Source organism: Gymnodraco acuticeps, unplaced genomic scaffold (assembly GCF_902827175.1).
Source record: "Gymnodraco acuticeps unplaced genomic scaffold, fGymAcu1.1, whole genome shotgun sequence".
Lineage (NCBI taxonomy): Eukaryota > Metazoa > Chordata > Actinopteri > Perciformes > Bathydraconidae > Gymnodraco > Gymnodraco acuticeps.
The window spans coordinates 1,926,591-1,950,483 of record NW_022989953.1 but is presented as its reverse complement, the minus strand read 5'-3'; the positions used below and the strand labels follow the sequence as shown (position 1 = coordinate 1,950,483).

The following is a 23,893-nucleotide window of genomic DNA, read 5'->3' as shown; positions in this document are numbered from 1 at the left end:
GCTTATAGCTTTGACTTTATAACAACCAGTACTGAGAGTGATAGCTTATTTGCTTAAAAGCTTTTGACTTAAGAAACGGTGCACCTCATTGAAGTTCATATCACAGTTAGAGATCAATAACCCTGACAGCTTGATCTGAAGGCAGAAACAACCCGTCCAACACACACTCTGAGGTGAGGTGTCTTCAAAGCGAGCTGTGAAAAAGCCATATTTTTACAAGAGTAAATAAGCCCCTAAACATCCTGTCTCTATAGCTAGGAGGGGATTAGTGTAGAGCTGGAGAAGCAAGAGGAAAAGTGGCTGTCAGAGCGAAGCGAGGGATCAGCGAGGAGGAATAGTGTGGACTCAAACCCCCCTGAGGGGATGGAGGTACATTAGTGGCATCTGTGCTGGGAGCTGTTTGTTGTGTTTAATGGTAAATGCTTTGTTTTTACTCCGCCCTCTCACTCTCTCTCTCCTTTACTCTTGGAATTATATTATTACTCTTGCTGAAATTACAGAGAAACACGGAGAGAAGCAGTTCTCTGCAGTGCATTACAACTAGCAACAAATCTGCAGCTGAAGCCCGTAATCCTGCATGGGAGAGATTTTAGCAAGTGGTTTGAGCTCATAGACCCTCCTAAATGAAGCATGTGCAGGGGTGAATCGCTGCAGAGTGGGATGAAATGGGAATAAGTGCATGTGTATGAAAGTAAGAGTAATACGGTTAAGAGCATCAGCATCTGCTTCCCTGAGATTTTTATTTGATCTTCTTATTTCACATCCACCACAATAAGCCACATTCACACACACTGACTTTGGGCAATAACACAGTAGAGGCTTCTCAATACTCAAATTTCCCCTCCTCGACTCCTCGGTCCTCGGTCCTCCGGTAGTGACCCGGAAATGAATTTCAGCGCGCCATTTTGAAGGACGTCTCATTTCTCTAAATGCACACCGAGGAACGAGCATCGAGCGTCGAGGAGGCTCTCTGGAGGAGCTATAACCGAGGATACACTGATGGTTCCTCCAATGACAGCTATGCATGCATATTATTTTAGAAACTGCTTTCATCACGTCGCGATGTTTCCAGAGAGAACAGCTGTACGGTCCATGCAGAAAGCAGAGCAGTGTGTATAATATATATATCACTCAGTATAACAGGCCTACTCTCTTTATTTGCTTTAGTTTAGTAGATATCTACAAACAAAGAGTAGATATTTTTCTAAGACCATTGCTTCACATAATAAAATACACAACGGCTTATGCTTTTGGAGTTGTAGGTGTGTGTGGTACAGTGTGTAGGTGTGTGTGTGGTACAGTGTGTAGGTGTGTGTGTGGTACAGTGTGTAGGTGTGTGTGGTACAGTGTGTAGGTGTGTGTGGTACAGTGTGTAGGTGTGTGTGTGGTACAGTGTGTAGGTGTGTGTTGTACAGTGTGTAGATGCGGCGGACAGACGGGTCTCAGTTGGTTTGGTGTCCTCTGCTTACTTTTAATAGGCCTACTTGTAAATACAACTTTTGGCCCGTAATTTCAATTCCCCATTTCAGCGACCAGAGAGAGGGGGGGATATATCCAGTCTCTGATTGTGTTACATTATTATCATACTTTAAATTGTATATATTTATATAAATATATTTGTGTGTGTGTCCGCATCTGTAGCCTGTTATTGTCTCATTAAACCGCACTCTCAATTAATTCAAAGTAAATATGTGGGGGAACAATGTTCAGCTGATCTAACAGAGATACAGCGCTATGACAAAACACTCGACAGCTGATGCAGCTGTTGCCAAGTAATAATGAACGGACGTCTCTTTAAAATGACCGCTCAGAGGAGAGGAGTTCTCATTTCTTTAAACGTCTGCTGCTTCCCCTCCTCTCTCCTCGGTTCCCCTCCTCGGTCCTCCGCTCGCATCTCCTGTGGGCGGGTCTAAGTCTCGAGGAGGGGAACCGAGGAGGGGAGTCGAGGAGGGGAAATTTGAGTATTGAGAAGCCTCTAGTGTCCAAACCACCTATAGGTGAACAACACACATTATTTAAAGTGATATCCAATGTGTTATTGCCTCCAGCAACACATAATAGACTTTGGGAAATTCATTTTGAGCAACAGTGAGGCTGCTGCGAGAAGATAGTGAATGAGAACAGTTCCCATGGTTACTGATAGGGGGCAGTGTGGTCATCTGTCTTGTTGTGAGAGCGGACCATTCCTGCTTGTTATTACTTTTAAAATTAGGACTCATTCTTATGCGTAGCTGTGCATCTGCAGCCTATGGGAGCACGTATTGACTGCACTTAGTTTGTCCATTTAGGAAGTATTATCACAGGTGCACAATGGATGCTTTCACACGGACGTCTAACACCCTCAGTCTGAGTGTGTGTGTGTGTGTGTGTGTGTGTGTGTGTGTGTGTGTGTGTGATTTGGCTTTATGTATCCACAGGCATTTCCCTCTGCAGAAATGTAGGATAATACCCTAATTGTTCCCTACTTTATGGTAATCAAATATATGGTGTATAAATATATATATGTGTGTGTGAGAGTCACAGTGATCACAAAAGAAAAGCACACAATGGAGGGGAGAGAAAGTAGGGCCCTTGCAACGGGGGGATTTAGCCGCCAATCCTGCAACAGCAAACAAAGGTCTCGTAAGCATTAGAAGACACAGTATATGTTGGCACTCTGCACACACAGGCGCACGCTCGCCCCCGCTCTCTGTCCTGCAGGGTTACATACATTATTTAAGGGTCTGAAAAACAACCCCAGTTGAGTGTTAAAGGGCTGAGAGCAATGACGGAAAGCCAGTGAGGACGTGGCTTTTGGTTCCGCTGAGCGGAGCGCTGCTGGAGGAGCGCTGCTGGAGGAGCGCTGCTGGAGGAGCCTGTGGGAAAAAAGTGAAGATGTTTGAAGGTACGGGTAAGGTGAGATCAGACTGACAGCAATTACAGTCCTCATTCATAACACTCCGTTCGATGTCTCACTATGAGATGCGCCTCAACGCGTATGCAAACAGAAGCATCAATCTCATTACGCCAATCCTGATTGGCTGGTGATCTTGACGTCTACGTCAGGGAATCCACCCACCCTTTAAGTATCTTGCGCTACGTCGCAGCGTCATTCAAACACCTCTTCTCGCTTCAGAGCACATCTCGAATATCAGTAGCCGGGCTAGCTTAACGGTCCACAGACTGAACCCAAGCTAACATTCGGTCGACGGGCGCTTGCCGGTTACTTTTTTGCTTTGCAGAAGAATTGAACAAATATTAACACACCAGTTAATATTGTAATCTGCCCCGCCGTTTTTTCTTTCGAAATAACGGTAAGGTTTGATTTTGTTCTTCAAACAGTAACATACCTGTTGCTAGTTTATCCCTCCGCGCCGACACCACGGCGAGCGAGGACGGACTCTTCTCTCCCTCACACCAGAGGAGACGGAGATAAGAAAGATATTAACACACCAGTTAATATTTTTTAAAGAAAAATCTACCCCGTCGTTTTTTCCTTTCGGAATAACGATAAGGTTGGATTTTTTTCGGTAACATACCTGTTACTAGCTTGTCCCTCTGCGCCGACACCCCGGCAAACGAGGATGGACCCTTCTCTCCCTCACACCAGAGGAGTCGGAGTCTCGGAGGCTCGGCTCTGCGGCTGCGGGTTTAGGATCTCGGGCACGGACTCACACCAGGTCTGCTCGTCCTGCCTTGGGCTGGAACACGCCCAGGAAGCTATCGATACCCCCGGTTAGTGCGGGCATTGTGTCAAGCTGGGGCTCCCAACTGGACCTCACCTCACCGTGGTTCCACCTGCGGAGAATGTCCTACAGCTGGATTATATGGAGGAGGATGAAGAGGATGCCTCTGAGTTCCTCTTATCCGACTCGGATGAGCACGAAGATGACATCTTTGTTTCATTTGCCCAGGCTGCCAAGCCGGAGGCGATGTCCGCTCCCCTGGGCGAAAGCACACCAGCTTCGCCCTGCCTCAGTATGGACTTGCAGACCGTGTGCCAACGCGCTGCGTCCAGGCTGGACATCCCCTGGCCTGAAGTGGCCAAGGAGACCTCCAGATCTCGCTATGAGGGGAAGAACTTGCCCCAAGCAGCAAGGATGAGGAAACAGCTTCTCCCAGTCTTTCCAGAGATGCTGGACGAGGTGTCGGTCTCATGGAGAGACCACCCTTTCAGCAACGAGGCCCCAATCCAGGATGCCTCCTCTTTGCACTGTGTCGGCATGGAGAAGCTCGGCCTGCTCCGCATGCCACCCATGGAACCGCTGGTGGCAGCCCACCTCCAACCGCGGCTGGCTTCAGCACCGAGCAGGAACCCCACGCTACCAGCAAAGGCAGACCGCTTCCAGTCAGCAATGACCGAACGAGCCTATAAAGCCGCAGCTTTGTCCGTCCAGGGCGCTCAACGTCTCCTCGCTGCTGACCGCCTACCAGGCGGAGCTCTGCGAGGACATGACGATCAAACCTGAGCCTGTCGTGTGGGACGAAATCGCAGCGATCACGGACATTTGCCTCCGTGTGCAGCGCTGTGCAGTCCAACCCACAGGCAAAGCACTGGGGATAATGGTGGTACAGGAGAGAGCCAGGTGGCTTACCCTGACGGACCTTCCAGACCGGGAAAAAGAGGACGTCTTGGACATGCCTATTGTTCCCGAGGGCATATTTGGCTCCGCTCTATCTTCGATGCAGCAGCGGTGTGAATCCAAAAAGAAGGAGGATGAGGCTCTCCAGCTTTGTCTTCCCCGAAGGGTCCAGCCGCCGCCTTCAACGGCCCCGCGGCAGTCCTTCGCTCAGGCTGCCTCACGCCCTGCCCGTTTCACGATCCCGAAACAGCAGAGGCCACAGCCCGCCCCGGGTCTCCAGCCCAGACATGAGGCGAGGACGAGCTGGCCAAGAAAGTCTCCGGTTCCGGCAGCAGCCGCTCAGGCACAGCCGGCCCAGACTTTCAGCCACCAGACGAGGAAGAAGAAGAGGGCGGCCTGACAGCCTCCTCTCCTCGATAAAGGAGCTGGAAGTTCCCTGTTCTCCAGCTCCAGAACACGTTCCAGTGTTAGATGCTCATGTGTTTCCGGGGTGCAACCATGCCCCCATCTTCCCGCCGCCTCGAGTGATGTCAGAACGTCATCCTCAAGTTCGCGCCATGAGGGAAATGGACTTAACATCAACGACAGCAAGCTCCGCTGCTCGTTTAAGTCACACAAACACATGTCATCACTATTGTCTTTCAATAAATCATTTTCCACTGTCGTTTCCAGGCTTAAAGCCAAGGGCGCAGTCAATAAAAATGAAAAGAAAGACAAAAAAACAATAAACAGTCTGACGTCTACCCCCCTTCTAAGAGTGGCTGCTACCTCTCTCAGAAGGCGGACGATGGACGGGGCTGTGAAGGCATCAACGCCACGCTCATGCGCAGTGTCGACCGGGGTTGTCAACCTGGGGTACCACCGTGTTCAGACACTAGAGGGCCCCATAACACAACAAATAAAGACACAGAGGGCAGACGACAGGGATGTGACATCTCCACTCGCTTTGAGAAGCGAAAAGTGGAGGATGATCACAGATTCTGCTTGGGTTTTCAAGACAATAACACAGGGTTACAGACTCCAATTTGCTGTCACCCCCCCTCACTTTTCGGGCATTCTGCATTCGCAAGCCCGGGGAGAGTCGGCCCATATTCTAGAGCAAGAGATCCTCTCGCTACTAGACAAGAAGGCTATATCTATAATACCCTTCGAACAGAGTCCGAGCGGCTTTTATTCCAAGTATTTCCTTGTTCCCAAACGGGGAGGGAACGGGATTTGGCGTATACTAGATTTGAGGGCTCTGAACAAATATCTCAAAAGATACAAATTCAGAATGCTCACTCACACATCTATGTTGCGTCTCGTGTGACAAAACGAATGGTTCACATCAGTCGACCTGAAAGACGCATATTTCCACATCCCAGTATATTACCCACACAGGAAATATCTGAGGTTCGCCTTTCAGGGTGTCTGTTACGAGTACAGAGTACTTCCCTTCGGTCTGTCTCTCAGCCCACGAGTGTTTGTACGGTGTACGGAAGCCGCGATAGCCCCGTTAAGACAACAGGGTATTCGCCTGGCAACTTATCTGGACGATTGGCTCCTTCTCGCACAGTCGGAGCAAGAGGCTATTACGCAGACGAATGTCCTCGTAAAACACCTGCTCGACCTGGGTTTCGTAATAAACACAGAAAAGAGCATGTTGTCCCCAGCCCAGACTGTACTCTTCCTGGGCCTACGCCTGAATTCGGTGCCCTTTACAGCCCGCCTGTCGGCAGAGAGAGTGAAACCCTTCAGGGCTTGCCTCGCTCATTTCCAGCCACGCAAATATGTTCACTTCAGATCATGTCTGCGGTTACTGGGGCTCATGGCGTCAGCCATCCTGGTGGTACGACTGGGACGCTTACACATGAGGGAGTTTCAGTGCTGGGTAGCTGCCCTCAGACTGGACCCCGTGCGTCATGGCGCGCGGAGAGTGATGGTCACTATGAAATGCATAATGGCACTGCGCCACTGGCTGCACCCGACTTTTCTAGTACGGGGCATGCCCATGGGTGCTGTCCTATCGCGGAAGGTGGTCACCACAGACGCATGTCTGACGGGCTGGGGGGGTATATACGAAGGTCGACCTGTGAGGGGTCTCTGGAGCAGAGACCTCCAACGGTCACTCATAAATTATCTGGAGCTTTTAGCGGTGTTCCTCACCCTGAAACGCTTTCTGCCTTTTCTCAGAGGACATCATGTCCTCGTGAGGACAGACAACACGACCACAATATCGTATATAATATATATATATATATATATATATATATATATATATATATATATATATATATGTATATAATATCGGGGTTTGCGTTCTCTCCAGTTACACATGCTGGCACGCAAACTGATCTTATGGAGCTGCGGACGTCTCCTCTCTCTGAGAGCGACGCACGTACCAGGAGTGATGAACCTCGGGGCGGATCTGCTGTCCAGAGGTGCACCACTACATCCAATAATTGTGAGTCAGCTGTGGGTGTGTTACTGCCGGGCCGCGGTGGATCTGTTCGCATCAAAAGAAAACGCTCAATGTCAGCTGTTCTTTTCAATGCGCGATTTAAACGCACCGTTAGGCGTGGACGCGCTCGCGCACGTTTGGCCTCCGGTCCTTCTGTACGCGTTCCCACCCCTGGCTCTGATACCCCCAACTCTGGCCAGAGTGAGAGAACAACGCCACACACTAATCCTAATAGCTCCACACTGGCCTGCAATGTACTGGCTGGCGGAGATATATCAGCTGCTGTGCGGGCAGCCGTGGCAGCTCCCGCTACGCAGGGACATACTGTCTCAGGCGGGGGGGACGATTTTTCACCCACACCCAGAGCGCTTGGCACTATGGGCCTGGCCCGTGAGTGGTATAACCTGAATACAGTGGGACTCCCTCAGAAGGTGATAAACACTATTCAGAGTGCAAGAGCTTCCTCCACAAGGTCCCTCTATGACTGTAAGTGGAGTGTGTTTGAGGAGTGGTGCCTTACAAAAGGACACATCTCTTTTCAATGTCATGTCGGGGTGATTCTATCATTTCTACAGGACCTGATTGATAAACACAGAGCTTTCTCTACGATCAAAGTGTACCTGGCTGCTATTGCTGCATGCCATGTGGGCTTTGAGGGAAAGACGGCTAGCCAACATCCCTTGGTCTGTCGTTTTATGAAAGGGGCTCGCAGGCTCCTCCCTGTTTCCAGGTCACTGGTGCCCTTATGGGACTTGGCAGTGGTTTTAGATGGGCTCACTCGACCTCCATTTGAACCCCTGGAAGAAGCTGACATGAAACACCTGTCACTGAAGAAAGTGCTGTTACTGGCTCTGGCATCTGCCAAGTGAGTCAGTGACATTCATGCGCTCTCTGTACATCCTTCATGCACTCAGTATGCCCCGGGGCAAACGAGAGTGTTGCTGAAGCCCAACCCTGCCTTTGTACCTAAGGTGGTTGGCTCATGTACCCCCATTGACATTGAGGCATTTCCTCCGCCACTGTGTTCCTCTGAGGAACAGCGGCCGAATTTGCTGTGCCCAGTCCGTGCTTTGCGCACCTATATGGACAGGTAAAAAGAGTTTCGATGCAATCACCAACTCTTTGTATCCTGGGCTAACCCTCATAAGGGCAAGCCCGTTACCAGGCAACGGCTCTCCCACTGGATTGTGGAAGCGATTGCTCTGGCTTATACGAGTCAGGGTTTGCAGGCACCAACGGGCCTGCGTGCTCATTCTACTCGTGGACTGGCTACATCCTGGGCTTTGTTCAAGGGTGTTTCCATCCAAGATATTTGTGCAGCAGCGAGCTGGTCCTCACCGCTCACTTTTGTCCGCTTTTACAGGCTAGATGTCTCTGCTCCAAGTGTGGCCCGCGCAGTGCTGGGCCCCGTGTTAAGTTCTGGTTGTTTTGGTGATTTTCGAGATAAGCATGTCTAGCAATACGGGAGTTTCAATATCCCATAGTGAGACATTGGACGGAGTGTTATGGGTTACTTACGTAACCCCAGTTCTTAGAGTAACATGAAGTGAGATGTCTCACCAGACGGCCCTTCTTGCTAAGGCGAAGCGAGAAGAGGTGCTTATTTTGAATGACGCTGCGACGTAGCGCAAGCTACTTAAAGGGTGGGTGGATTCCCTGACGTAGACGTCAAGATCATCAGCCAATCAGGATTGGCGTAATGAGATTGATGCTTCTGTTTGCATACGCGTTGAGGCGCATCCCATAGTGAGACATCTCACTTCATGTTACTCTGAGAACTGGGGTTACTTAAGTAACCTATAGATCCCCAACATAGTAACATGCAAGCGTCACAAACCACATACCATTTTAATTATTCCAGTAGGTACACACACCCTGAGAAATTCTGTCAGTGGGGGAGACATGATCTTCCTCCTAAACAAACATCAACTTCATCAGTTCGCTTGATTGAAGTGATATTTTATGGAGACTACTTTAGCCTCACACTGTCTTGTTTGAGTTTGTCGAAAATACACCAATGCGAATCGCTTCGGTTGTTTTGGACATTTTTCTGATGGAATATGGAATTTAAGTAGGCTACTTGTCAAGATAGATTTTTTCAGTTTTAAATCATTTTCTCTCTCCCATCTCGTATAAACACTTGGACACACAGAAAAACATTGCTTGCAGTCCAAACACAAACGCACACAAAATACTAACTGCTGCAGAGATTTGAGATTAGATGCCCTCTGCACAGTTTTTAAACAGAGGATACAGAACAACTGTTTTTTTGTCTTGTGTTACATAACTAAACGTCTCAGACAGAGAGAACAAAGAACTACCCTGTCTCGTGTTAAATGTATTCATACAGTATACTTCTAATTATAATTACAGTCAGGATTGAATGCCATTGCTTGCTTTTTCCATCCAGGAGTTGTGACATCATTATTCTGAACAATGACTCCCAGTGTCAGTCCCAGTGGACTTACATCATAACCCATACTGGACGTATGTAGGTTCTGGTTTAAAGTTGCCCCCTGTTTAAGTTAACTTGGAATGGACGCTCACATTGCCTTTAAGGGCAGCCGACACAAACGAATGCCGTGCTTCCATGAGCGTCAAATCCCGCCGCAGATGGGAATACATTGCAATCAGTTGAAAGCTCTTTGCGTCCCTTTATGAAGCTGAAGGAGCCTAGGAGCGTCACAACTGGACGCCACGGGACCCTGACCAAACGTCGCTCCTGGACGATTATGGAGTGAGAGTGTGTTGTGCAGACACGTAAATGTAGCAAAGTTTGTGACTCCACCACGTAATACGGTGTTAAGGAGTCGTGGTGGAGTCTAACTTAAGAACAAAAGTACTGAAGTATTAGCATTGCAGCAAGTCCTAAAAGTAAAAGTACTTGTACTGCATAATGGCTCATTTCAGAATCTTTAATTATTGGATTACGATTATTGATGGATTAATGTGTTCATCACAACTGGTAAATGTAAAGCTAATTTGAATTGCTGCATACTGCCAGTCTGCCTCAAGTAATTTTATAGTTTTATGTCATAGTTGAGTTGATAATTGATTTATATTTTATATTTTAATGCTACAAATCGGTGTCAGATAAATGTAGTGGGCTAAAAAGTACGATATAGGCTGACAACATCTAGTGGAGCAGAAATGTAAAGTACCCCATAATTGTATCGTAGTGCAATACTGAATGTGAATGTACTTTGCAGTTTTCAGATGCTGTGCAACTGGAAAACTGGCGAAGAAGTTGCAGAGAACTTACCTCAGGATATGTTGTGAAATCTGGATGAAACGGTTGATTCATCTGTCTGTATTTGTGTACTGGCTGGTAGCTAATTCCAGTTAAAGTTAAAAGGGACATATGTTGCCAAACACTTTGTAATCTTTTAACACTAAAGCATGTTAACATTCTAGTACACACCCAAAAAACAAGTAGAGATGTATAATATGTTAAACATAATGGTAAAAATGAGATGCCAGAAGAAGATATTAGGGGGAAAATGTAATTAATAGTCTAAATGAATAAATTAAATGTTATCTCATTATATTGATTAAAAACATAATTAAATGACTTGTCTTTTTGTACATACACTTTATGTTTAATAGACGGTGTTGGGGACTTGAGGGAGAGAGAAAGCCAGAATAGAGGGAGCATAAGGTAAGGCAGATAGAGACGTGAGGAGCCAGACAAATGTAGAAAACTGTACTGCTGCGTGGCCGTGCATACGCCTGCAGCCCGGTGGGCAAAAACAGAACAAAACAGAAGAGTTTAATCTCCACACCTTTATTCTCGTCTCTTTTCCCAATTCCTTCCCCTCTGGCTCTTTTCATTTTCCTTCCCCTCATCTCTCTCCTGCAGGGTCAGGGTTCAGCGTGGAGATAAGGGAATTGAAACAGGATCCTCACTGCCTCTGTCAGACTATCTGACTATACACTGCAGTGATCAGTCCCCTCTATCTGTCCCCAGCACCGGTCTGTGTGATGAGCTCCAGCAGGAGTCATCTCTCTGGGCGCCAGTGTGTGTGTGTGTGTGTGTATAAACATGTTCTGCGTCTGAATCGGTGGAACTTCTGTTTCCCGGCTGCAATGCTATCTGAGATTCCCAATGGATTCACGCCGCGACCTTGTTACTTCTCTGTACTCCAGCTCCAGAGTTAAAAACGTCTGTTCTGACTTTGCAAACATGCTCCCGTCCAAATGAATGGACACGAACAGCGGCTCAGAACCCGGCGGCCCGAGGATGTGTCACCTGGAGCAGCTATTTGGCTAATGAATGCCACCGTCCATCACCAAACTGTTTACAGTGGGGTAATGAATGCTACTGTCGTTCAGAGTCAAAGGACATCCTTGCAGTGAAGACTTTCCTAATGTCATCTCGGCATGTCAACCAATTATCATGCTTTTTAGTACAGACGCAGCGGCTGCTCCCATGGCAACAGCAGATAACAACATATTTCTAAATGAAGAAGAGTGTGAAAAAGCAAACTGACTGTTCCAGCTGGCGTGCACTTAGGATCTCTGCCATGAAACTTTCCCGAGAAGTGGATGGCCGCCCGCTAACGGTGACGCAGCATCGGCTTACGCTCATGATTAGTGTGTAGCAGTGGAACCGCAACTAATGCTCCGTCAACGCTGTGCTTTTGCTGTTGCCTGCCAAGCATTGTCATTTTAAAAGGAAAACAGGATGATCAAACAAATCTTCACATACACATCATATTCATCTGCTATGGATGAGAGTTATAAGAAAATATATGCACCGACAGACAGGTTGATCCATAGCCGGAGGAAGATCGATGGGAAATGTTAGATGCCGTGATGCACAGATATTAGAGAAAATGAGCAGATGAGCTGAAAAGATTCTGCCTGTAAGCAAATAATTATGGGGAGTGAAGAGCGCTAAGCAGAGAGAAAGCATACGAGCAGGAGAAGTGGTTCGAGGGGGGGGGGGGGGACAGCGACAGAGAGAGCTGAGGGATGAGAGAAAGGAAACAGACAGAATACACAAGCAGGAGTGATCAACTGGAATTGAGGCAGGAAAAAGATTTTCAGATCAATAGAACAAAAATACATGGGATAATAGAGAAAGGAGAAGCGTGTTAGTCTTCAATGAACATTTCACAGTCAAACACAAATCAGCGGAAAAAAAGGTGTTAAAATTACGACTGCACCAGCTTTAGGCCTGAAATCTTATTTTGCCTTTTCCAGTCATTTCTAATTTTCTTTTACCCTATTGTTAATGCTCTTCTTTTTCTTCTCCTTACTATCAGAATCCCTCCCGCTGTACCCCGCCTGCAGCATACAGCGATCCCGACTACAAACTAAAGAGAACAAACGCCGGATCTGGGTGACTTCAAGTTGGAAATGATCTTTCGTTCCAAAAAACAAGCTGTTGGACGTCCTCCATTACGTCTGTGTTCTGAATGGGGGAGGCTGAATTATTCATCCTATTGCTAATGGCTTGAATTGAGATGTTTGGAGTAAATTCAAGTTTGTCTTCCGGGGGAGGGCCCGGGGGAGGGCCCGAGGCATGGCGGGAAGAAAATAAAAAGGATAGTGAACGCATTATTTTGCAACATGGATCCAAGAAGCACAATAGCCAAATGCCTGAATTCATGTGCATTAATGTGCACCAATACACAAGAGAACTTTAATGAAATGCTGCACTTTTAAATATTTTACATCATGTCTGCAATGATTTCTCTCCAAATGATAAACTGGAAGCAACATACCATATTGACGAAGCACAAATCTATTTGAAAGAGTCCCTATTATGCTTGTTGGTGTTTTTAATTTCCTATAGTATGTTGGATAGTTTTTTGTGCAGGTAAATGGTCTGCAAAGGCTAACATCCCATCAGTTCCTCCAGAGGGAGTTTCTCTCTAAGCAGTTGCCCAATCACAACAGAGCCGGCGAGCTAACCAATCATGGGCTCTGGTTTCAGACAGAGGGTGAAAAGAGGTGCTGCAGGACAGGCAGTATGAGGACAATACAGAGCTTTTTGAACATTAAAGCATGTCAACATTTCACAGTAGAGGCACAAAATACAATTATGAACCTGAAAATGAGCATAATAGAACCCTCCATTTTCAGTTCTCCTTTGGTCTGTGTGGTGGTGTTGATGGTTACTTACAGAGTAGGGCGAGCAGGAGTGTTGCGAGCAGCACGAGAAGGCTGGCGCGGTGGGAGTGGGCGGAGCTGCAGTGCATCTTGTTCTTCTTGCAGACGCACACTTGAACTTTGACCTCTGTGTAGTTGGACAAGGGGGGCACCCCCGAGTCAGTGATGAGCAACGGGAGCTGGTAGTTGGCTTTCTTCAGACTGTGCAAGAGCATGATTTGGGAGTGTGTGGCTGTGGAGGAAACAGAGAAGAAGAGGAAGGTTAAATAAAGCGGGTGTATGATAATCCGCCATCCTGTCTATTGTCCGTCTATTCTGTATTTAAGAGCATCCCATTTTGCAAAGCAGAACTAAATATGTACAAAACTAATGCACCCCAAGTAACTGACTGCTAAGCCTCTTCTGACAACTGCAGCGACACAAATTGGCACTACTTAAGTTGCGTAAGATTGTTACATTGGGTTGCATCAGACTTTACCCTTCCTTAAGAGTCACAAAAGAAAACTCTGGAGCCTATTTTTACTTTGAAATGTGTCACAATTTGCAAAAATGCGCATTTCACCCATCTGGCATGGCTGTTAACTCCTGGTCAGGTGACTTTTAGTCTTGTATTTAATGAGGACATTTACATTGTCAGACTGTGTGCTTGAAAGACAGCAGTAAACATTTCACAAGTCTCTCGCTCTGTGTATTTTGATACAAAAGGACTCTCGTGTGAGATGCAACATTTCCTGAAGTTTCTACAATCCCTGATAAGCATGTACAATCAGATCTCTTAGTACTGCTATATTAATCCGTAGATAGTTTAATCACATCTAGTAGTGTACTTATGTTGTGTGATCATGGAATTGTGCTCATTTGTTTATCTCACGTGTCTGCAGCCACATGCAATATCAAATCCAAGGTGATAACAAAAACAGTAGGGTCACACATTATTGGAAGTGTCTTTGAAATTCGTTGATATACAGTATTATCTCCAGGGGAGCTCCCATGTTTTATCAAACATTAAAATATAAATGTGACGTGTTAATTAGGGATCTTCAGAGATTTTGTTACCTGGTTGCTGTAAGTAACTTCATTCGTATCATACAGACAGAGAGCGGCTTCAACCTTCTCATCTAACTCGAGGCAAGAAAGTAAATAAGAGCATCTCTCAAGATGTGAAACTATTCTTTCAATCATTCACCCATATGTATTTTTAAACCGTCTACATTTATAATTTATAAAAGGACTGATTTGAAAAAGAATATGGACAAAGTCTTCAGGTGTTTTTGTTAAAGGCCCTGTCACACTGTCCCGAAATTGACACCCGATGGACACACGAATATGGAATTGTGAATTTCGCACGATGATGGCCCCGAACCACACACGAAGGCAACATTTACATTACATTTAAGACATACAACTGCAATGAAAGTACCAAAAACAATTGTGTTACAGTACTATGATACTGTACTGATATCTTCAGACTTTGTTCTTTACTTTATCCGTCGTTATATGTAGAAAATATTACGTTTTCTCCGTAATGTTGTTTCCATAACAACAACAACTTCCTGTCAACTGTCCTTCAAAATAATATATTATATCCTTTTTAGTTTCACAGAACACAAATTGGGTTATTTACATAATATATTTACATGATTTTGTTGTGCAATAAAACAACCCGATGGACACACGATAAAGGAAATGTTCAAATTCGGCTGTGATCGTAGCAACATCGGGCCATTCGTGAGGGCATCTTAAGCCATCGTATGACCGCCGGTGGAGTTTCTCAGGCTCCGGCAGCAACTTCGTGAGCGGTGACAAAATCTTTGGCATGCCAAAAAATTGCCGAAGGACCTTGCGAAGGTTCATTTTCGTGTTGAATTTGTGTGTCAATTGTGCCCTTCGTAAGGCCATCGTGAGGGCATCGTGTTATCATCGGTGCCATCGGGCATTCGCCCCAATCAGAGTGAGGGCGAATGCCCGATGGCACCGATGATAACACGAAGATGACACGATTTGACAAGATGTCCTCACGAGTGCCTTACGAAGTTGCCGCTCACTAAGTTGCTGCCGGAGCCTGAGAAACTCCACCGGCGGTCATACGATGGCTTAGATGCCCTCACGAATGGCCCGATGTTGCTACGATCACAGCCGAATTTGAACATTTCCTTTATCGTGTGTCCATCGGGTGTCAATTTCGGGACAGTGTGACAGGGCCTTAAGTAAAAGCAACAATACCACAGTGAATTGTCCTCAAGTAAAAGTCCAGAATTCAACATTTTACTTGAGGAAAGTACAAGAGTATAAGCATCATTAAATACTCATTTGTAATAAATACCAAACATTGAGATAGTCTTTGGATATAATGGCCAATTTCAGAATATTATATATAATCTGATTGGATTATAATTATTATGAATTGATGTTTCAATTGCTTAAATTCTGCAGCTGGTAAAGATAGAGCTTTTGTTTACTGTTGGGCATTTTTTTTATTTCACCAAGTTAGCCGATAATAATACATAATAAAGTATTTGTTGATTATATTTTATTTGGCAAAATGTGTCTCTAAATTATGGTGTAGTAGAAGTATATATTAGCATACAAAGGACCTCATAATTGTACTTGTAAGGGTCCAACACTGAAGTGATTGGGTAAAAAGAGTGATTCTGAAACCAAACATTTGTAGTAAGAAGGATTAAAACTAGATGTTGCACACGCGCACGCACACGCGCACGCACACACACACACACACACACACACACACACACACACACACACACACACACACACACACACACACACACACACACACACACACACACACACACACACACACACACACACACACACACACACACACACACACACCACACACACACACACACACACACACACACACACACACACACACACACACTGGAGACGAGCACAGTGCCAGTCCAATTCAGACGAGCGGGCCCTATCTGTCTCTCCAGCGGGAGTGATTGAGGAGTGTCTGTACCTCCCTCTCCTGCTGTCAGTCACAGCTAATACCTCTGGGCAGGTTTCAGCTCTGCTCTGTCACTCAAACACACACACTGCGCTGCCAGTCATGCAACCCTGAATCAATGTATTTCTTGTTCGTCTATCCTCCTCCTCCTCCTTCCATCCTGTTATTATTTTTCTCTTCATCTTTGTCATGTTATCTGTTCTAGTTCAGACGGCACTAGTTGTTAAGTAAGTACACAGATGTTATACTTGAGTCAAAGTACTTACTTACTTTAGGAATAGCACAACAGTATTACAATCACACTGTACTTCGATTATTAATGTGAAATACCTTTTCTTTCATGTAAAGAAGCTTTTATTATGACTTATATTATTGAAATATTATTATTGATGCTTTAAATGTAGGAGACATTTTAAAGTGACAGCTGGTAGACCTCACATTTTAACTACTTTGTGTCATGTTGGATAGTTTAATCTGAAATAATTGATCACTTGTTTTTCATAAATCTGAACTTGCTAAGTAAGTACAATACTTCCTTTGAAATGCAGTGGAGTAGAAGTGGAAAGTAGCATGACATTTAAATGTTCAAATTAAAACAATTACGAAATATGGTACTGTGGTACAGTACTTGAGCAAATCTATTGGGCGTAACTTGTCTGTACTCAAAATGCACAATAGGTGCACTGAGGTGAACGGACCCTCGAATGCTGTTTACTTTTGTTACTCTCTTTTTCCTTATTTTTCTTTGTTTATTTGATCTTTCCATCACCCGCCTCCCCCGAGTGCTTTCTGGCAGCCCTGTGTAGAATACACTCAAAGCTCTTAGTGAGAAGTTAAATAATGACCGTGTAATAGCAGGTAAAGAAAAAGTAGCTCACAGAGCCCTGTTTGTTATTTTCCAAGAGGTGAAACTTATTATTATTATTATTATTATAATGTCAAAAGGTTCTGAGCAAACAAAATCTCAAAATATAGTACTCACAGTTGACCCTGGTGACCTTCCATGTTTTGTCGAGGCCCAGCTGTTTTCCCAGCTCTATCTTAAAGGGTGCGGCGTTGGGGTAAAGGTCCTTGTCCCGCCCCCCGACTATAGCCACGTTCATGTCATCTTCACACACCCGCGCTACCGACGGGACCACATAGGGGGCGTTGTCATTGTAGTCTTCTAGGTAGATGACCAAAGAGCCGGTGCCTGTGGCTGGAGGGCTGCCTGGAAACACAACATTATCACATATTAGGAGAGGGATAACCAAAGAGTTGATTGATTCACTCTCTCGCTGTAGGTCTGGATGCTGATGATTTTGTGGAGGAATGCGAACAGTAACGATGTTAGCAGATGTGAAAAGAGCAATAACGCAATGTGGCTGCAATTAAACATGGTGTACTCATGATTATTTGAAAGTTAATTATCTTTTTAACCGTTTTCATTCTGCCATGTCGAAATGTTCTTCAGCTGACATCCTAAAGCAGAGCAAAGCATGATGTTTAAAAAAAAGAAGCCAAAAACCCAAATAAGATCCATCCCTTTTTTTCTACTCCGCTGACCTAATTCAACCCAAACAAAAAAAAATGTTTGTTGTTTTAATGCCTGGGGAGAATGAATCACAGTGACTCGTGTTTTGGAAGAGAACATGGCTTCTGTATGAGATTACACCTCGATGAAGGATGCTGGGTCAAAAAAGCAGCTTGGCTCTTCTCTATTACTGCTCTCTGTTTCACTGCGATTAGAGGTTATTAAAAATATCCACGCTGCTTCCAAGACAGCTCCAGAGGACAGTCAGCAATTAACACCCAAAGACAAGATCTGTAATTGGAAAATGGGTGTCCTCCACCTTTTCAAGGTAAAACAATATTTTGGGCAGAGGTTGGAAAAAAAACAATCAGGATATACTGTATGTGCCATAAATGTCAAGTGAAGTCTTTCCAGTGCCGTTAGATAAAGCTGCCCACACTAAAATGCTGATTAGGTGAAAGTTAACTTCTTAGGACTATCTAAGGATTACACTGAATACAAATTGTGCTTCATCATCTCTGAAACTTCCTCGTAACCAGATAAAATGAAGCCTTCATATTCACCACTGAATAACGGCAGTTTACATTGGTAGCTGATTAACCACAACAAGTTATTTTGGGAAACAATGTTTCCTTGATTCCACAAAATATGCTAGGGATTCTGGCTTAAGGGGGCCCTACTGCTATTTTTCAGGTACATATTTGTATTTTTGGCCTTTAATGTGACATGCTCTAATGCTTTAGACCCCGGCCACACGAGGACGAAAACGGCTAAACGCATAGGATTAACGCAAACGCAATCGCAAACAAGCTTCCGTCCACACGCAATAGTTATCCGGATAGTGTCTGCCCACACGAGACCGCTCCGTTTAGCTCCAACCGCTGGAGAAGCTGCAGTACATATGCAGGAGCCTGTACGTGGCGCTGTAACTTCTTCCACAAAAGCAGCGAAGAAGCATGGTTGTCATGGTTGCCCTTCTGTTTATTCTCCGCGGTGGGGGCCGAGGGAACCGGGCAGAGTTTTTCGCCAGTCAACGTGTATTAAAGTTTAAATCTTCCGACAAATTATAAAAGTGCCGGTGAAAGGTCTTCTTTGTTATTTATTGAGCTTTAAAACAAATTAATAATGACTCTATATAATATAATAATAAAAATACACGGACCCTCTCTTTTTCCTCCCTCTCTTTGGACAGCGCCAGTGTCTGTTTCATGTAGCAGCTGATCCAGTAATGAGTGACCCGGCCGACAGTAAAAATAAACATATTTATAACTAGTTTAGGTAGTTTGAGAGGTGTCTCCGTCCTGTCAGATTAGACTTCACTCGCGTTTATGTCCATATCGAGAGAAAGATAAATAATCTGAATTCAGTGTGCAGTTTACTTTGACGCGGGGGTGAGCAGCAGAGGTGGGGAGAGGCGGGGCTATTGCGCAATCATTATCAGAAAATGATCGCTGAAGCTGCAGTAGATATCCACAAAAGCAGCGAGTAAGATCCCCCCCGGATGTGTAAGTCTAATGTAGATGTTGCACAAAGAACTGTAGCATGGTCAGTAGCGTCCGGAGCACGATAGCAACTCTGCGATCCGCCATTGTTGTTGTTGTTGGTGGCAAAACACAACAGCAATGGCGCGGGGTACGCGGAGGTGAGCAGCAGAGGTGGGGAGAGGCGGGGCTATTGCGCAATCATTATCAGAAAATGATCGTATAGGGCGCACACACGGAGCTGTTTGACCCCCCAGAGCGTTGCGTATGCCGTTCTATCCACCTTGGGACCCGTTATCGTTTCCTCAGTCGTTTAGTGCCGTATGCGGTCGTCCTCCTGTGGCCGAATGGTCTATATGACACTAAACAGTAACGCAAACGGCTGTTTTTGTCCTCGTGTGGCCGGGGCAATGTTCAAAAGAGGCTTTACTTTTCTCATACTGCCTGTGCTGCAGCACCTCTCTCCACCTTCTGTCTGAAACCAGAGCCCAGTCTGCTTTGGTTAGCTGGTCAACTGCTTAGAGATGTCCCTCCCCTTAGCATATCACAACAAAAAAATGTTGCAACCCCAGCCAAGAAGTGCGAGTGTAACGTAGTGATGTCATGATGTAATGAAATTAAACAAAGGAGTCCAATGGAGGCGTATCAGGCAGTGTGTCAGAGAGAAACTCCCTCTGCGGTGAACTTTGGGATTTTAGCCTTTGTCGACCATTTACATGCACAAAAAACATTAGAACACACTACAGGAGAGGGAAAAGCCCCAAAGGCATAATGGGGCCCCTTTAACAGTTTCAGAAGCTATAATTAACTAACCAATGTAGCTGAAGGTAACTTATTGGCATTGGTTTGAGAAGCCAGCCTGATGATTTATTCATGTTCCAGCTGACCTTTTTAAAACGAGAACCTTGTAAAACAGGTCTCAAAGAAAGAATGAATGCTGATGTATGACATTTAGAAACGGACACTATCTTAGTCAACTTCAAACAGAACCACTTTTGACAGACTCAAGCACTGTTGTAAGGTTATTTGTATGTATTTCATTTAGATGCCATAAATACAAAGTATGGGTGTAAAACATTCAATGCACTTATGCCACATAATGCAAGTCCTCTCTCCGTGTTTGTGCGGGGACTGCTTACCTTGTGAAATACCCATGGCTTTATAAAATAAATGTCAAACACACCTTGAAATAATTCACATGGAAAATGTCTCGTTTGCATGCAGAGGCTTTTTATTCCCAGAGAACCTCTTAAACATAAGTAACATGAAGTGTTGCCCAAGTTGTTATATCCTTCTAAAGGGAGGAAAGTATCCATAAGTGCTAAATATGTACTATTTGTGTGAAGGTACTGAATGTAATGTACTGTATGTCAAGTGAAGTGGAGAACATAAAGGCACGAGTAGGCGCTGATACTCGAGGATAATGGCAGCAATCCAACTTAATCACGCACGCACGCACGCACGCACGCACGCACGCACGCACGCACGCACGCACGCACGCACGCACGCACGCACGCACGCACGCACGCACGCACGCACGCACGCACGCACGCACACACACACACACACACACACACACACACACACACACACACACACACACACACACACACACACACACACACACACACACACACACACACACACACACACACACACACACACGGAGCTTCAACGATAAACAAACACAACAGACAGACAAACACACATACAGGTGTTTCTGTCAATAGTTTGTGCCACATAGTGTGTGACAGGGGTGTCCCTCACAACCAGCTCCTGCTCCATCAAACATTGTGCAGGCAGATGGTGCTCCATGGACCTGTGAGTTTATTAAACCCGTGCACACATGAATATACACACACACACACACACACACACACACACACACACACACACACACACACACACACACACACACACACACACACACACACACACACACACACACACACACACACACACACACACACACACACACACACACACACACACACACACACACACACACACACACACACACACACACTAATGGCGCATTTCCACTGCAGCGGGTAGCCCCGTTTAAGCGTCCTTAACCGTCCTCAAGCGGCCAGGCCAGTTTTTGGTGGCCTTTCCATATAGCGTAGCACCGGCTAGCGGGTACTTTTTCCCTCTTTTTCCGGACCCATAAAATCGTGGTTCTATCAGGCCAGGGCCAGGGCTGAACTAGTAACGTAGAAAAACTTCAAACATCGCAAAATAAACTGGTCAGACTACTGCTTGACCTTTCATCTAGAACCCACCTCACCTCTGCCCACTTTGACAACCTAGGATGGCTTAGAGTAGACGACAGAGTACAGCTACTTGCAATGGGCCTGGTCTACAAGATCCACTACACCTCTATGGTACCCATGTACATGTCAAAATTCTTCCCAAAGGTCAAGGAATACCATGATCATAACACCAGAGGGAGCTCCACAAATCATGTGAAACCCAGATTTGGCACAAAAAAGGGGGAATACACGTTTCGCAATTATGCCACATCAAGGTGGAACGCTCTTCCCACAACTGTAAAGGAAAGTAAAACTATACCTACCTTCAAAACCTCTCTTAAAGAGCACCTTCGGGGGAGAGCATTGCAAAACTGGCCCCGGTAATGGTACAAATCTCAACCTGTCGTTCAATGGACAGCTTCCCCCCCCCCCCATCTATGTATATACTCGCATTTTAGACTCTGTTACTAACTGTATATCTGTAGACTTGGTATGTCTTAAATGTCCGGTTAGGATGTATTAGAACAAAATCTAAAATGAAAATTGTAAATAAGCCATCTGTATGTCAAATATGTCTTACAGTATATGTCTTAAATGATATGATGAATTGGAAATGGGGGACCCTGATGTAAACAAGACGAAAGTCTTTCTCTGGTCTGCATCCCCTTAACAATTGTATGTTTTGAGCTGTACTGTACTGTACCCAGTGGCGACTGGTCATTAGGGGCAGGTGGGGCACAGCCCCACCTAGTGTCAGCAGAAAGTATTAAAAGTAATGATTACAAAAAAATGCAAAAGATAAATTAAAAAATATATAAAATATATTTTAAGATCATGTTTATTCATCTGATTCGTCTGTACATTGCTGTTTTAGTCTGTTTTCTTCTAATTAGTGTCTACAGTGTGTGCCTATTGAGCTGTTTAGAGCCATGTGGGACAAAACCCGATCCTGCCCCTCCCTCTCCCTGTTTAAGTCAATGGTGACTGTAAAAACTACACTGCGCATGCTCAGAGTATTGTCCTATTTAATGTGTGTGGCAAAAAAATAATGACCAGAGGGGCATAGTGCTGCCATCCCCACCATACGTCATCTCACATCATTCAGAGCTGATTGGCTGTAAGTACGTGTGCCGCGAAAAGTGTGGTGTGTGAAGAGGAGGAGAGAGAGCTGCAGTGAGGCGTCCTAAAACCAGGAAATAAACTGCGCATGGCTTCCCTCCACAAAAAAGCAATGATATTTCTCCATAGGATTTTAGAAAATAGCTCAAAATAAGATCTGTGGGAAACAAACCTGTTAGATAAATGCACGTTTTGTTCAGCCGGATAATATCCACATGTCTACCCTACTTTTATAATTTTCGAATCATAAATCTATTGATTAGATCAGATTTATGATAGACTTTTGAAACTACAAGAACATAAGGAGGACTTTTACAAAAAAGTAATAGAGATTTTTGTCCAGAAGGTTAGGCAAATGGACTTCATCTTCATGTCAAGGTAAGACTGCAATTTGATTGAAAATGGGATCTTACTAAGAGAGAACAAATCAATATTTAAATGATACAATTACATTTTTTGGGTATCCTTTTGTTGAACTGTCTGTTTAAAATTAATTGAAGCATCAGACAAAAAAAGCTTTTGAAAATAATATTATATTTTGATTTAGGTCAAAATATAATATTTGTAAACCTGAAGACTCAGAGCCTCACCAGCCATGAACCTCACTGCAGAAGCTTATATATAGACATCTAAGTTTTTTGTGCCCCACCACTTTTGTACATATAAAAACGCCACTGACTGTACCCAATATACAAGCTGTTAATAAACTTTTCAATCAATCAATCAATCAACGTCAACACTCTCGACTGCTGATTGGTCAGAGAGAATCGTCAGAGAGAATCGTCACAAGATCGCGCGCGAGATCATTCCTAGCGTCGCATATATATCTAGAAGCAAGCTTGCAGCATTTTTATAAACAGCATTTTTGTAAACGGAGGAGCTACAAAAATGGCAACGTCAAAGAAAAGCACACCGTGGTCGACCGAGGAGGTGACGACGTTCCTACATCTCATTGGGGATGATAAAATCCAGCGGGAGCTCAACGGTTGTGTTCCAGGATGTCTCTGCACAGATGTCCGAACGCGGATTTTCGAGGACTTTCCTGCAGTGTAGGGAAAAACTGAAAAATATGAGTGAATATCGCCAAGTAAAGGACAACAATAACACGAGTGGTGTACCGCATACCAGGGTTTCCGTTAGCCGGTAATTACCGGTTTTTAGCTGGTAACATTTATTAAAAACCGGTAAATTCAAAACCTGCCGGTCAAAATGTCTGGTAATAATTAGGAAGGCTCCGATAGATCGGCCACCGGTCATTGTCGGCCGATATTCACTCTTAATAGTTTGATCGGTGCTCTCTATAAAGAACGATCAGGAGAGCTGGATCTGATCGATATGGACATAAACGCGAGTGAAGTATAACCGGACACGCGAGAGAGAGATCAGATCAGCTGCTGAGTCAGACCGAGACAAGCAGCTCTGCATAATCACCTGA

General features: G+C 45.0%; 1 protein-coding gene across 1 annotated transcript in view; it reads right to left on the bottom strand.

Annotated features, from left to right (window-relative positions):
- cdh13 (cadherin 13, H-cadherin (heart)) overlaps positions 1-23,893 on the bottom strand; it is a 467,262-nt gene that overhangs the window by 9,608 nt on the left and 433,761 nt on the right. The window contains exons 13-14 of the mRNA XM_034210651.1: positions 17,076-17,303; positions 13,133-13,351 (exon numbers count right to left, since the gene is read on the bottom strand). Of these exons, the coding sequence (XP_034066542.1) occupies positions 13,133-13,351; positions 17,076-17,303 (447 nt within the window). The remainder of the gene's footprint in view (positions 1-13,132; positions 13,352-17,075; positions 17,304-23,893) is intronic.